The sequence below is a fragment of the Stegastes partitus genome, unplaced genomic scaffold (assembly GCF_000690725.1).
Source record: "Stegastes partitus isolate 25-593 unplaced genomic scaffold, Stegastes_partitus-1.0.2 Scaffold78, whole genome shotgun sequence".
Classification (NCBI taxonomy): Eukaryota; Metazoa; Chordata; class Actinopteri; family Pomacentridae; genus Stegastes; species Stegastes partitus.
Window position 1 is genome coordinate 50,648 of NW_007577809.1, and position 16,252 is coordinate 66,899.

A 16,252-nucleotide genomic window follows, 5' to 3' on the forward strand; every position below is an offset into this window, starting at 1 on the left:
ATGTTAACATTACAACTGTTAAAAGTATATATTTTGGGGGTTCTTACAATGTTTGTTAAATAATTCAAAAACACTGAGGAGCAGAACTGTTGCTGTTTGAACACAATACAAACAAATGGCACAACCAATCCGCCCCATCAACGCGCACGCTGAGGCGCAGCATCGACTCAGAAACTAAAGCTACCAACTCTTATTTCTCACAGCCACGTTAATGATTGTGTCAGATACAACCACACTGATAAATATTTTTTTAAAAGCGCCATAAGTTTGTAATCACCGTCAACTCACGAGACTGTTTAATACATTTAACTGTGAGAAGATTCATTAATAAACTTGAAAAAAAATAAATAAACGGTTGTCATTAATTTATTTCTTAAAAACAAACCGTACAAAAAATGCAAGATATACATTTATGTTTCCAAACAAAAGCTGCGGCTACTTACTCTATTTCAGTTTCAATTTATCTTATGTGCCTTATGTAGGAAAAATCTGATCTGGTGCACTGCAGATAAAAAAAAGGTTTAAAAATATGGTAAATGTTTTATAATCCGACTAAACAATCGCTAAACAATTCTGAACCCACCTACTGTTTCATATATGATTCAATAAAGCGGACTAAAAAAAAAGAAAAAAGCAAACGATAAAGTCCATGAAAAAAAAGCAACGTAACGCAGTGAAAATGCTGCTTTTTTTATTCTCTCTTCTCTCCAAATGCGTAGGTGTACTTCCGCTCCTCGATATACTACCAGTACCTGTACTTTTTACATGTATATAACACCCGGGAATGAATTTGTTTTCGATAAACTGCGGTGACGCATTGGACAGCGATTGGACATCTTGGTTTCAACTCCTCCCTTATAATAAAGAGAGTGTGTGTGTGTCTCCCTGTTGTAAAACACAGCAACACCGGGCGTCTGCGTCAGGAGGGCACACTCCACTCTGCGCAATTACGCGGACTCCTAACTGGCACAGTGATCAGAGGACAACGAAACAGGTATTTTTTTTTCCTTCCCGGCTACTGAACAAGGTTGAAATGGACTTTTAATCGCGACATCCTGACCATTTCGGGGACTTGCTACGAGCACTTCAATGCAGTTTACGGCACAACAACTGTGAATGTTGTGATCTGATTATTACGCATGTGCTCCGAGCACAGCTCTGAATAGCTCCTTTTTTTTTATAGACTTTTTTTTTCTTTTTAAATAGCTTTCTTTCTTCTCTAAAATTGGCTCCCGTACAAACAGCCGCGTTGGATCCCTCGGCTTATTGCGAGACTCCGGTGTACAACCCGGATCTCTGCCCTAATATGATAGCCGCCCAGGCAAAGTTGGTGTATCACCTCAACAAATACTACAACGAGAAATGTCAGTCTCGAAAGGCAGCCATCTCCAAGACCATCCGAGAGGTGTGCAAGGTGGTTTCGGATGTCCTAAAGGAGGTCGAGGTGCAGGAGCCCCGGTTCATCAGCTCTCTCAGCGAGATGGATAATCGTTTCGAGGGGCTGGAGGTCATTTCCCCCACCGAGTTCGAGGTTGTGCTCTATCTGAATCAGATGGGAGTATTCAACTTTGTGGATGACGGCTCTCTCCCGGGCTGCGCCGTCCTCAAACTCAGCGACGGCCGCAAGAGAAGCATGTCTCTCTGGGTCGAATTCATCACAGCCTCCGGTTACCTCTCGGCGCGCAAGATCCGATCGAGATTTCAGACACTGGTGGCGCAGGCAGTAGATAAATGCAGCTACAGAGATGTTGTCAAAATGGTCGCTGACACCAGCGAAGTGAAGCTGCGTATTAGAGACAGATATGTGGTGCAAATCACGCCGGCTTTCAAGTGCACTGGCATCTGGCCACGAAGCGCTGCGCACTGGCCTCTGCCTCACATCCCCTGGCCGGGACCTAACAGAGTGGCCGAAGTCAAAGCGGAAGGTTTCAATCTTTTATCCAAAGAGTGCTACTCCCTGAACGGCAAGCAGAGCTCAGCAGAGAGCGACGCCTGGGTCTTGCAGTTCGCCGAGGCCGAGAACCGGCTGCTCCTGGGTGGATGCAGGAAGAAATGCTTGTCAGTGCTCAAAGCGTTGCGCGACCGTCACCTCGAACTGCCCGGACAACCTCTGAACAACTACCACATGAAAACTTTGGTTTCGTACGAGTGCGAGAAGCATCCCAGGGAGTCGGACTGGGACGAGAACTGCCTCGGCGACCGTCTGAACGGGATACTATTGCAGCTTATTTCGTGTTTGCAGTGCAGAAGGTGCCCGCATTATTTCCTGCCCAATTTAGACCTGTTTCAAGGAAAACCTCACTCTGCTCTAGAGAACGCAGCCAAACAGACTTGGCGACTGGCGAGAGAAATACTGACCAACCCCAAAAGCCTGGAGAAACTCTGAGGTAAAAAAAAAACTAAAACAAAACGTTAGTTCACCTCGTCTTTAAAAAGTGTGTTAAAGAGGCCTAACGAGCTCATAAACGGACAGAAAGAAAAAACATATTGCCAACCAATTTGCAAAGTCTTGTGAAATGTGACTGTCCTCTGTTGTTGAATATGTTTTGGCCTAGCCTGTTTCAAGATTATTTTTTTTATTTTTATGACAGTTTATTTCGCCATTCTCCCCGTGCACCTTTTGACGGTGTCAATATTTAGGAGCAAGTTTAAATATTGGCCACGATTAATCCAGGAGGCCACCTCAGCAGTGGCTTCTTTTTTTTTTCTCTCCGTGCCACACGGTTGCCTAAATCCTCTATTTCCTTAAAAATGCTTTAAAATAAAGCCCCCGTGACAAAGTTTGGAGAAATAAAAAAAAACCTGCATCTGTACATTTTATACTGTAAATACATTCATAGATTGTGATTCAAGTGGTCTGAAATTGTGAATGTTGTTCTGTGACACGTAAATAGGATCCACCTGTTAAAAAAACTCTACTTCTGAACTTTTTTTCTTTATCTGGTAGGAACGTTATTAATTTATACTTGCATCAGTGGTAGTCTGATTCACCTGTTTCAATGGACATTTTCTAATTTTTGAAAGTTTACATTTTGATGGTAGGCGTACCACGTTTGTTAAAACATTCCATCAATTTACTTGAATTATTATTTAAGGTACTCGAACATTTTTGAGTTGTTGTTTTTGTTTTTGTTTTTCCTCTACCATGCTTAGGCCTACATGAAAAAAAAAGAAAATGATAACATATATATTATATAAATAAATATATTACAGTTTAATTGGAAAAAAAATGCACTTGAAATACACTGGATTATAACATCTGTGATCTGATTTTTTTTTTTTATTTCTGTCTTTGATCTAATTTAAAGAGCTAATAAAACGAGCTGTTTTATATTTGTGTCCCACTATGGTTTTATTAAATGTGTATCTAGCAGTAAAGTAGGCCCAATCCAATGCAGTAATATTTTTAATGGAATGTTTAATTTGGGGGTCTCAGGCTGCTGGAGGTGTTTTTATATTTGACACCTTCAAAACGAGAATTCAATAATTATATTTTTCATACGCAACATTTTACGCAAATCTGCTCCAATGCAGACGAGATTGGATTTTTTATTTTTTTATTTTTAAATCCACTCCCTCCTGTACAAGAACCGGGCGTCGTTTGGTTTAACGTTAGGCGGATAAGCATGTGGTGGATTACCTGTCGTAGCTGTTTGACGCTTCAGCCTTCATGAGGAGCAGGCCTCAGTGGCTTTAACAGGACTTTTAAAATGCATAAATAACACAGCAAATTAAACACACACACACAACAAAAAAATAGCTGTAATTTAAGACGGAAATCTGTGAAATAACTCGTCGTTAAATAATAACAGAAATAGACACGTTGGATAGAAGCGCAGAGCACTTTTCTGTTAATATGTGCCAAAACAGATTTTTCATTATATAATCAACAATTGTGTGTTTAGTTGTTGTCGTGGGGGAAACAACAGCCAGGAAACAGGTCGGAGACCTAACTGGCCGCTTTAAACTTGAGCTGCACACTCGCTTGCAGGTTACTTACCTTTGAGTCGACCCTTTTGAAGGCAGGGTCATCCTCGTCCACCTCAAAGTAGATTTCAGTGGTGGTGATGGACAGAGTCCCGCGGGCCACCAGGACTGGGGCAACGAGCTGGGCCGGGCTGCTCAGGACCACTGGGCCTGCACAGAGCAGAAAGGGGGGGACATGCAAAACAGGTTGTAGTTATTTAAAATAAAACGAGGCCGAGCTTTAATCTGTAAAACTGAACCGCGGTGCGTAAAGCCAGCGGCCTGTTTGTAGGTGCTGCGTGCGCATACAGCCACAGTCTGTGGTTATGAACAGTAGGGAATTTTAAATTCAGTCACTGTAGGTGAGACAAAAAATGCGCATCAGGACAATGCCGTGAAACTCTTCATTTGTAATTTTATTTGTGGCGTCATGAAACCAAGGCGTTCCTTTTTCGTTGTACTGCAAACATTGTTATGCTCAGAATATAGTGAATTATTCTGGGTTATAAAGATTTAAGAAAAACATAGCAAATAGAAATTTGTACCCGTTTTAATATGAGTAGTTAATATCTGTGTGTGTGTTAATATCTGCGACACACTGACTACAGAAAGGTTTCAGTAAACCATCTGATCGGACCATTACGCACACAATTCCTGTTGAGAAAAAAAAACGGTTCCATTAGAGTAAATAAATTATAATAATTCGTTTTTCTCCTTACACACATTATCATATCATTATAATGCATTTGCTGTAGTCTAAAGGAGTAAAATATGAATGCCATTGTTATACAGGACTACTTTAAAGCAGACATGTCTGTAAGTGAATTTGGAAAAACTACCAAAAAAAAGATAAATAAAGGAAATAATAAAACTGAGATACTACACTAATAAAGCTTAGTTTCAAATCAAATCATTTTCCAAAAATGCTAAGGTGGGTTTGTGACCCTGGTCAGCTGATCGTGATCACATCTTCATTTCAGTCTCCTCCTCCTCCTCCCTCTCCTCCTCTGCTTCATCCTCCATGTTCTCAGATCAGTGTCGCTGCGGAGCACCGTTACAGTGATTTGTCTGCTCTCAAACGAAGGCTCTCGAAATCAGGATATTTATCGATCCCTTAAACTCCAAAGAGCCACTTTAATGTCTCATCAATCTTAATCTGCGTTCCTCGGCCAATTATGGCCGATTGTGTTACAGGAATACAAGTGGATTTCGGTCTCAACTCCCAGAGCGCCCCTTCATCGCTCTTGCAGGCTGCACCGTTAAACCGCCCTCCCTGGATCTCTCGGTTTTTTTTTTCTTCCTCAGCGTTGCTCGGGTCCATTAACAGTGATCCTATCTGCTGATGCTATCAGCTCAGACGCTACACGTTGCTTACAAGCTTCATAGCAGTAACCTCAGCCTGTTTTTCTGCATGTCTGATAACGTTTAGTGTACTTTAAAAAAAAAGAGAGAGGAGAAAAAAAAAGCACAAAAAAATGACATTCAACAGCAAAGCAAGTATTTATGTAAAACCAACAATAACAGAATTATTGCACTGTGTTGTTGCTATTTAATTGTTATTTGCCCATTTCGGTGCATAAACACTTTAAGCTACAATAAAAGTAGATTTTCTTTATGTTCACTAAATTATAGGTCAATCCACCTCCTTCTAAAAATAACACTTCCAGGGCTGAAGCATTGTGTTTTGTCCCTGAAGGGCTACACACACACACACACACACACACACACAGAAAGACACTATAGCCTGAAGCATTAAGCCACAGCATCCATTGCTCATAGGCAGGAAGAGGATTAGGCAGTAATCCCCTCAGGGATCCTTCCATAATTAGGCTATATGGCATTAAAATGTTTACATGAGAATAATGAAATTAGGGGCAAGTTACAGTGGATGAGTTACACGGGATGAGGGCTGTATGTAGGATAAAGCTGGGAATATGCGTCTGTTGGGTCTTTGTTGTAATGAAAATGCAAATATTTCTGAAATGACAGGCCAATTTAATGAAGTGATGAAAAGTCTCATTTCAGTATGGTGGGAGTTTGGGAGAACTGCTGAGAAGATGGGTATATTATTACCAACAATCCATCTAGTTGACTGCTTTGATTAGTGCTTTTATATTTTACATTATGAGTGAAATACAAGTAGAAGTGGGCTAGTTGAGTACATGAGCAGTATCATTTACTAAGAAATATGCATATGTTGACATGTAGCAGACACACACACACACACACACACACACACACACACAGACGTGCGTGTTTATATTAAAGGATTTGTAGACCTTTAAAATGAATTGAGGAACAACCAAAAAGCAGGATAACGTCGCCCCTCGTCTTCCGAGATTACACATTCAGAAATGTTGTGTTGGTTTTACTCCCTTATAAACATGTCAGCACTCAAGAGATCAGCGCACTGAATGGGGACTTAAAATGGATACAGAAAGGCTAAATTAAGGCAAAACAAAATGGTTGTGGCTGCTAAACCACACTTGGGGGGTATACTAACATGGTTCCGGTACGCCAGCAGAACAGTGAAATCTACAGACTCCTCTTTGACACGAGAAGTGCTCTGCTCGGCTCAGGCTCCACGGCTCTTTTTCCTTCACATGCAATTTCTATTTTACTCGATTTTGGTTACAATATGTGCATACAGAAACATTCGTTCATTGTCGGCCGAAGCACAGACAGCATTTCCAGTGTTTGTGGGGGAGCAAAACTATAGGTTCAGCAACCACAACTGCCTGAGCCCATGAGTGCAGGCGCCACCCCTTTGGCAGTAGCAGCAGGCATTGACCCAGCGGCTGGCAGGAGGAGCTCTGTTGTTGACAAGGATCTAGTCCCAGATCTCTCATTAAGGCTGTTCGTGCCTGAGATTAGATACAAGACAAACGCAGGCAGTGCATCCTGGTAAAAATAAATAAATTAATAAAAAAGACATTATCCAAATGTTCCAGTATGAGGGAGCTCCCCTATTGGTAAAAACCTGAACTCAGCTTTGTTTGAGAATTAAAAAAAAAAAAAAAAAGTTTTTAAATCTGAACATTTTTTCTTCAAAGTCGGTGTCCAACCTTCAAAGTTTGGTTCGTATTTTCAGCTCACACGTCATAAATGCATCGCAAGTACTGCATCTCAGCATTTCTATTTTGTACGACGCCATTATTCGTTTTCTCGGGAGATAACGTTCTGTTTGTATTTCGCCGCTTGCCCTGCTCTTCAGAATGGCTGGTGCAGGGTTCATCTGACAGACATGGAGTGTTTGGCTGCCTGCTGGCCCTGGGACAAAAAGGAGGGGTTAGTCTCCTCCTCTGAGATTCATCTGTGGGATCTAAGAGGGGATTTCAGTGCTCAGCAGTGGCCTGGTTCAGACTGAGCTTCATGCACTAAGCCATGCTAACGGGTCAATGTATGGCTATGAGACAGAGGTGTTTGTTTAAGCTTCGGCCAGTCTAAGGTTTCAGGACATCTTTTTCCATACATTTTATACCTGGAATTACATATATAAATTATTTGTTGCTGTCATGCATTTCAGTAGCCGGCCTGATCCTACTGGTTTAGTGAAGACATTTTGGCAAAATTACAGATGTTACCTGGAGGGTTTATGCAAACAAACCAGTGATATTTCTGTCAAAACCCAGCTGAAAGCACCGTGTTGCCCCGGAGACTGAATATTTATACAAGTTGTAGGGCCCGGTAACAAAATCCATGACATTAAATTATATAATGTGAACACCTTCCAATTTTCCTGCTCAGTTTTGTTAGTTATGATTACAATCCAGCAAGTACTAGTGAATTCTCTGGAAAACGTCAGATATTATTTAAATAAAACTTTTAACACACATTAACAACTAAACATGTCTGCACACTATTGGAGCTGTGAGTGTTTGCTTACGTGATCTGAGCCCGTCATCAAAAATGAAACCAAATCTACAACAGCTGATAACAAAGAATGATGGTTTCTCACCAATAGCACAGAAACCGTTACTTCTAAATTCTCCATTGGTTTATTTTCTTTGTCACAGGAAATGTTTTTTGGGGTTGAGAATGGCCACCAGGGACAAGTATTACTTTATATTATAATCAAAAGCCTGCATTGTTTAGGCATCAAATCATTAACAGACTTATGACTTGGCTTAAACGATTAATAAACAATGCAGCATACTTGATAAACACAGAAAACTCAAGTAAACTCTGGATAACTTACCATCACACTCTGGAGTGCTGGTTAAATTACAGCATGTTTGGGCAGCTATCACCTCAGCAGTGAATTGTTCTGTTAACTCAACTGCTTCAAATAAATTATTACAGCTGGTTTAAGATAGCAATGGAAAACTAAAACATGAAACAAGCTTTAGTATTGTATTTGAATTTCCTGATCTTTTATGGGTCAAATAAACCAGAATCAGGGGCAGCTGGCGCACGTTCACAATCCAAGTATTCACATCCATGCAGACAATAGACATTATATGAACTTTTCTTGGTAAATGTCCTGGGTTCAGCTAAAATCTAACACTGATTTGTATAAATAAGAAAAAAAGGTACTTGCAATATTTAAGATTCTTCAAGGAATGACTTCTATTTGCAGGAGAAAACACTGTCTACAGTTACTACTACTAATATTTTAGCTGCAATAATTTACATCAGAAATATGTCAAATGATTATATTACAATATTTGCAGAAATAAATGTGTGATTGTGTGTGTTTTGATTTTTGCTCAGTTTTTAGTGGTTAATCAGCATCTTTAAAAGATCGTAGTGTGTATGTATGTTATCAGCAGTCTGAGCAATCACTTTGATGGCAGTTAGTGACATTATTACATATTTATGCTTGGTTAGTATTTAAAAAAAGCACAAGGTGAGTTTTTACAATATGAACTACATACAACGTAAACATACTGACTCAGTTCTACAAAGATTTTGAACAGTGTCATCCCACTATTGACGCTAAAGCATCAGGCCAAAGGACAGGTTAAATAAGGGCATTAGCAAGCAGCGGTTTCTATCAACTTTAATTACCGACTGATTTAAAAAAAAAAAATCCTAAATATGAATTGTGACACATCTGGATTGATCATCTTTCCGGTGTTAGTTTAACTTTGGACGACTTGCCTCTGGAGATAAACAGTCGAGGAAGGAACGGAGCTAAAGTGATCCAAAACAAAACAGAGAAGGACACTTATCAGATAAAAACAGCATGTAGCTGTCAAACTTAAGCAAAGCTGTCCAGATCAGAACACTGAGGCAAAGCATTTGACTTTTAAAGGTGGACTGCAGACCGCGACCACTAAACTCAGGCCTCAAACTCATTACATAAACAGATTCTGAATAATAAGTTCGACAAGTATTTAAAAGCATTCCCTGTCAGTTGTACTGTTAACAGTGTACCATAATGAGCATTCGAAGCTGCTCCACACGGATCCAAACCCTTCATTTGATGCACTGATGTTAATCACACACACCGACTACGCCAGCTAGTGGGATAAAGACACACAGAAGACAAGCACTGATGCTGCAGAGATGATGTTGACTGGGGGTTACTAGAAGTGCTGTGGCTCTGACTTACCACCCAGGTTGTCCATCTCCTTCTCCTGCAGCAGGCTCACGGCATCGTCGTCTCCCTCCAGCATCAGTTCGGTCTCAGGGTTCTGACTGGCTACGGTTGGGCTGCGGAAGACTGTCTTAGACTTGACCACCTTGTCCTCATCTGAGCCTGTAAAAACAAATACGGAAAAGGAGACCACTAAATGTTGTCCAATAAAGCTCAGATTAGTATTGGTGACTGTGTTTAAATGGGCTAAAAAACTTGGCAACGGTCTATCCCAGGTGTCAGCAATCAGGTTTCTACAATTTTCCCAAATATTTTTGTCTACCACCGGTCTGGTCCTTGGCAAAATCATATCACTTTTCCTATTCTGCCACCTTCTATAAGCGCTTTCCACTGACACATTTCTGCTTAGCAACACAGTATTTTCCCACCTATCTGTCTGCAATAAAGCATGAGAATGTTTAGCGGTCATAGTCATTGACGGAGCAATACCTCGCTGCTAGCCAGTTTAAATTACAATCTATGATATGTTTCAGGTTAGAATTTATGAAATAGAGTGCCAGAAAATGCTGCAGCATTTACAGGAAGAAGAAAAAAAAAAAAAGCAAAACAGCATCCACACACCCACCAGAGACATCAATGACTCCATAATACAGACACAAATCCTGAACACAGACACACACACTCACAGTAAGTAGAAATAATCGTCAGAAACTAGAAATGTTTTTATAATATATTTTAAAATTATGCAAAAAAAAAAATTGCTTGTGTGCATATTAATAAGTTAAAACAAAAGATTCTGTTCTAATAGACTCCTAATACGCATAATATCCAGTCCATTTTTTTTTTTTTTTAAAAGGGAAAATAAGCCATGGAAAATTTCTGCAAGAAATATACAATGATATGCAGCATGAACCTGACATGAGATGCACACTAATGTACTTGCCACAGCAAATGAAAGAATGTCAGAGTACACGTTCGTTCACTGAATACATTTCGCGTAGCTGAACATCAGAAGTGTTTCAGCTTTTATTTTTAGACAAGGTCAACAATGAAACACTATCTGCATCTTGAAAGACCAACAGCTGAGTCGGGGGGATAAATCTTAAGCTCATAGTAGATTAGAGATATCATTTGCAGCTTTTGGAGACTTGACAAGAGTGAGACTGAACAGACAGCACAATTAGGAGGCTGCTTACACCAGGACTTCATCATATGGCTATAGCTGAGCACGCTCATTGAATAAGATGTGTTCACACATCCTGAAAAACAAAGAGGTCTCACAACACATTTATCAGATTAAATCAGCCCATCTCCAGCATGTGCCTGCCACACAGCTGCTCAAAACGTTTATGTGAATTTGTCTTTGTGAAGTCCAATGTAGGAAATAACCAGAGGAGAACTTTGCGTGTGAGAGAGGAAGAACACATATCAAGAAATGGGAGGTGGTTGACACCCGCCTGACATGTTTCCTTTCAGCACAGTTCTTAATTCGCCTCTCCCTCCCCTGAGGAACATGTACCTTGTCTTGAAGAGGTCACATTTGACTGTTGTCAACACTGCTACTGAGAAAAAAGTCTGTTTCCTGCTCTGTCTCATATCTGGAGTGCTTTCATCAGACGAAGGGAAGAAGTCTGAGCGTTTCGGAAATGAATTCTGCGTAATGTTAAAGGCAAGAGCCAGCCAGCGGTCAGAAATCAAAGCAAAATGAGTGAAACTTAAAACTGTAATTCTGTAAACCGTCATTACGCTCCAAGTAAATGAGGGAAAACTCGGGAGACGGGCTGATGATCTGATTGGCAAGTCTGGACAGGGTTGAGTAGACCAAATAAACCATGCTGATTTCTACAGCATCAACTGCTGCAGGGGGGCAACTATGTCGGGTAGAGGACTGCGCTCGGCTCTACCCACAATGCAATCTCACAGAAAAGTAATACGATTATAAATAACAAGAAACGAAGAGCCCTGACATGAAGGGGAAAATATGCTGACATGAAAAGTGATCTTCTGGTGAATGATGGCAGACGCCACTGTACGAAAAGAGTTGCAGTTTGTCACTATTACAGGACTCGCTGTGCCGTGGTGTCAGAGCCGACTCATCAGAAAGCTTTTCATGTCTTCACCCTTGACCACTACAGGGCAAAGCAAAGAGAATGGTCCTTTGGAAATCTAATGTAGCTCATAAGAGGGGATTAAAAGAAACACGAGACAAGTGCAGGCTGGGCTAGGAACTATGTGCATCATCACCTACTGAAGGATTTAAAAATTCAATCATGAAATTAATTCATTTAATGGTATGAAAAGCTGCAATTCTTACTCTGTATTTAAACTTCACCGTGTGAATAAAACTGAATAAATAGGATGTCAAATAGGATATTGAATTAATGTTAGAATAATGCTGGTCCTGTGTTATAACATGCAAAATTACAAAGGCTTATAAAACTACCAAGCAAAGTAATTACAGATGTATACTTTAGCTTTAAAAAGATGTGAACTCAAACATGTCTCTTAAATCCTATTAATTGTGAATCTGCAACAACATTATTAAATTTGTAATTAATGTTGTCCCTGCAGAGTCATATCATAGCAGTGCTCCGCCAACTAACATATATGACTATAAAAACTACTATGAAAAGCTACTGTCACGAGCTTCTCATTGTCAAAGCAGTTCTATTTCATGTTTGCTTTCAAGCTCTTCAGGAACAGCGCCAGGAGAAGCCACCGATCACAAGTCTCGCGGGTCCTCTTGTTCAATCACTGAGTTGAAACAGAGTGCACTAATTACACTCAGTAAAGTGCATTGCAGAGCTTTCGTGACCTCATTGGAGGCTGATGAAGACCTGCCTGCTGTCACCAATGGAGGCCGCCGCTGAACGCTGATCGCTGAGGTTCAGCTAGGATGTGTGTCCTGAGCTCTATAGGGTTTTACCAATGGCCAACTGTGCACACATTTCCTGTAAGTCCACTATTACAATGCAATATCGATAGTAGGACTACATACATTTTTCAGATCTTAAGTTTCATCCAGGAGTCTGAGAGATGTTATTATAGAGTGTTTATATTAAGTTTATTGTTTGTATGTATAGTATGAGTTGAGGAGGTTGTTGCTAAAGTGCCGTACTGTGTTGCAGCTTTTACAAACCTACTTAACTGTTACATCTAAAAAAAATATACAGTTTTTATTTTTCAGCTGAGAGAGTCATGCAGAGGTATGTTATCAGTGCCATTTGTCTGTTTGTCAGCAAGATTATGGTAAAACTACTGAGCTGAATATTATGAAACTTGGTGGAGCGGGTGAGCACGAACATAAGAAGAACCCAAAAAAAGTCTGGTACAGATCTGGACCACTTTTGGTAAATTGCAAGATTGGGCATCGCCTTGGCAGGATGCACTCTCCTCGTTCCCTCCTAGTTTAAATATAGACAGTAAACAAAACTCTAAATGTAGCATTCAAGTGCTTTTCTTTACTGATTTGGGGTAAAACTGAAAAGTGTGATTTCTGTTCTTCTTTTTAGAAAATGGTGAAAATGATCCAATCAAAGTTTTGAAGCTGCTCAGCTGGTGACAAATTCTCAACCACTCAGTTAACTCTCTGGTCAGGTGTGGTTTTAAAGGACAATGATCAACGAGACCAGGACAAAGACACTCCTTTGACCATTGACAGTAAAAGGGCATCCTAAAATGCAGCCTTACTCAAATGATACAACGCCACAGATGGCACAATAATGATGAGAATGGGGCGTTGGTTTACTGGATGCTGGCTTGTCAGTTCGGGCCATAGTCAGGCACTTCAATGGCTCCACTACTGATCTGCATCATTTCCAATATAAAGCGTACTTTGTTGTCTCATGACGTTCATTCCGTTGTACAGAAGCCGTGTGTTGGAACAAATACTTTTTCCCATTTGTGAAAAAGATCCGATAGAATCTAACAAATTAAATGCACGGGTTTTTTTTTTTCTTTTCTTTAGTATGTTTATATTGCAAAGCTAAGATCATTAAAAAGGGGGCATGATCAATAATATAGACAAGTATCCTGTTTATTTCTTTATTGTGATGTAATTCATGAAAAAAGCAAGGTCTGGTTATGGGATATAACACAAGATAATCAGACAGATAATCCTAAATTGCAAACAAATGGGACATTAGTTTTAAAAAAAATATATGGCCATTTCTTTTAATACATGCAGCAGAGGGGTCGAATAAATCGAAATTTTAAGTGCCAATGGTAACAGCTTTCCAGATCTTTAAAGAGTGAATTTCATTTTGTTTTTACCAAAAAAATAAGTTGCATTAAAAAAAAAAAAATTCTGGGAAGCAATATTTTTCTAGTTTAATAGTTAAATTCAAATTAACGTCATAATCTTAGATAAAGGCTCACATTTTGAAACCGTTTCAGTGTTCAGTAGTTTTACGATGCAATGTGGAATAGATAAGTGTTGAAAGGCCTTCAAAGACCATTGACTCAGCTTCAACACCTTTTCCAAGGGTCAATGTTCAATACATTGTAACATGAAGAGTTTTGTGGCACCGGCTTTTCGTTTTTATGGCCTCAGCAGAGCCGGTGAGCATGTGTTTTTGTACGTCTCTTATGTATTATACACCCTGCCTCAACCACCACGCTCCATTCCTCACAAAGAAATCCACAACATCATGTTTTACTTAAGGCTCAGGAAAGTTGCCTGAGTGTTTTCTCTTCAGTATTTTTCCTTCACAAATACTTTAGAAATTCAATTATTATGCTATAAAAAAATAAAGGTTTTCAGAAAGTGGTTTAAACGGCGAAGCAAAGAAAAATATTGGTTCCATTAGAAATTAATTGTTAATTGATATGATGGGTAAAATGTTGGATAGGGGTTGACCAATATGGCTTTTCACAGCAGATACCAAAACAATACTGATTACTGTTAATCCAGGATATAGATTTCTGTTATTTGGAACTGATATCCATCTGCAAAAAATATTCAAATCTTAGTGTCGAAACTTTGAATATCACAAAGTCCAACACAAAACTTTCTAGAAATTCATTTAATTATGCCACATATTTTTAATAACACAGATCTTTTGAATATTTATTCTTCTTGTGGGCGGGACATTGCTCAAGACAAGACTAGTGACTACAGACAGAGAAAGGCAGCTGCAATAAAGCCAACGTAGCAAATTTTGAAATCTATTTATTTAATTAGGAGTTGGTTAAAAAGTGGTCAGTAATTTCCAGATATTTGGGGAATTACTCAACACTGTATCGAACCGGTCAGTAATCGGTCGACCCCGAGTTTTAGAAACAGCTAAAGATGAACCACTATCTTGACCTCTGTTTAAACACAGACTTCAAAAACATCATGAGCTCCGGGGCTTTTGCAGGATTATTCTGTTTTATGTCTCCGTCTGTAACATCTGTGTGGATAGCACGCATTAGTCTATGCCTTCGTTGCGTAGCTTATTTACTACGCTATCAGTGCAATAAACTATAATTTACATCTGTGTTCTTTGCACTCATTCCAGGATTCATATAACGTGAGCACTATGGAGTGTTTTAAATATATCTCTTCCGTTTCCCAGACTATCTGTTTCAGATCTCGCTCCTACGCTCCCTTCTCCACAGGCTCCGCATTCCACATGGAGAGAAAGAGTTCTGTTCATAGGCTTGCATTACTGCTAGGGCAATGCAATTCTGCCCTCTGTCTCTTCACTTGTATTTACTCTGCACTGAAGGATGAAATGAGAAGGGGGGGGAAAAAAAATGACAGCTTCATACTTCCTGTGATGCAAGCCATCCGTATGTGTTGTGAGTTCGTAGAAGTAAACATTATAACTTTGATGTAGGGGAGTTTATACAGTGCAGGCGCTTCCTCTTGGGGCGATCTTTATCCAATATCCTGGGATGTACAGTGCGTGTCTACTGTGCTGCCAGACGTTACAAACAATCTCATCTTCTCTCCATCTAAACAGAAAGAACAACGTCTAATAATAATCCCCCACATCTGGACCTGAACACTGTGAGCTACGTATAGCCAATTCCTGAGCATATTCTGAAGCATTTTCTGAAAGGTTGCATTCAAATGTCTGGATTTGCATGTTAGCAAACACCCTGCTGTCATTTGTCACAGTTTAATATCTTTGATTATAAAGCAGAGAGAAGGTTAATATCACATCATGAGGCCGCCTCTGCTGCAGTAAAGAGCTATAAAGATCTCCGCCTGGGGCAATCAGCTCTGAGAGAAGCTGTTCACCTGAAATGAGACAGCAAGGACACCCGGAGGTAAAACACCCCGTTAAACATTTGGATCAATATTAACGTGACTTCCATTTCATGCTTGCCCAATTCCAATCACCTAACAATATACTCTGATACTGGGCGGAGGCTGGCTGTAACACGGCAGGTTATTACAGGCAGAGGGCAGAGACAGAATGTGCTGGCTAAGCTGTCAATGCTGCTAATAGACAACGAGGCAGAGTTTAAGGCAGAGTTTAACCTCCCATCACACATGTCCATGATTTCACACACTCTCGCACATTCAGACACGCGCATTATACAAAGGTCATTACAAAGTTACACTTATGGTTCTGCCAATATATCGACTTGATCATTTTGAGAGAAGTACTGAACTCTTCTGTTGAAACTTTTAGTGCAAATAAGGTCACATTTTAACACGTGGGTTGAAAAACACTGCCATTGGCTAATACTTTGGTCTTTTGGTACTAAAATGTGAATGTCATCATTTGAAAAAGACATAAGTGATTAAAA

At 39.9% G+C, this 16,252-nt stretch overlaps 2 protein-coding genes across 2 annotated transcripts in view; one reads left to right on the forward strand and one right to left on the reverse strand.

Annotated features, from left to right (window-relative positions):
- Nucleotides 1-16,252, reverse strand: part of LOC103353590 (neurobeachin-like) — a gene marked incomplete at its 3' end in the record, with an annotated part of 183,100 nt that overhangs the window by 49,850 nt on the left and 116,998 nt on the right. Inside the window, exons 40-41 of the mRNA XM_008276644.1 lie at nucleotides 9,524-9,670; nucleotides 4,001-4,137 (exon numbers count right to left, since the gene is read on the reverse strand). Coding sequence (XP_008274866.1) covers nucleotides 4,001-4,137; nucleotides 9,524-9,670 — 284 coding nt within the window. The remainder of the gene's footprint in view (nucleotides 1-4,000; nucleotides 4,138-9,523; nucleotides 9,671-16,252) is intronic.
- Nucleotides 975-3,331, forward strand: mab21l1 (mab-21-like 1). Its single transcript, XM_008276622.1, has one exon. It carries the CDS (start codon nucleotides 1,307-1,309, stop codon nucleotides 2,384-2,386), a length of 1,080 nt encoding a protein of 359 aa, XP_008274844.1. The 5' UTR covers nucleotides 975-1,306; the 3' UTR covers nucleotides 2,387-3,331.

What these genes read in the sequence shown, in the direction of transcription:
- mab21l1 (XM_008276622.1), top strand. Translation starts at nt 1,307, where the DNA reads ATGATAGCCGCCCAGGCAAAGTTGGTGTATCACCTCAACAAATACTAC.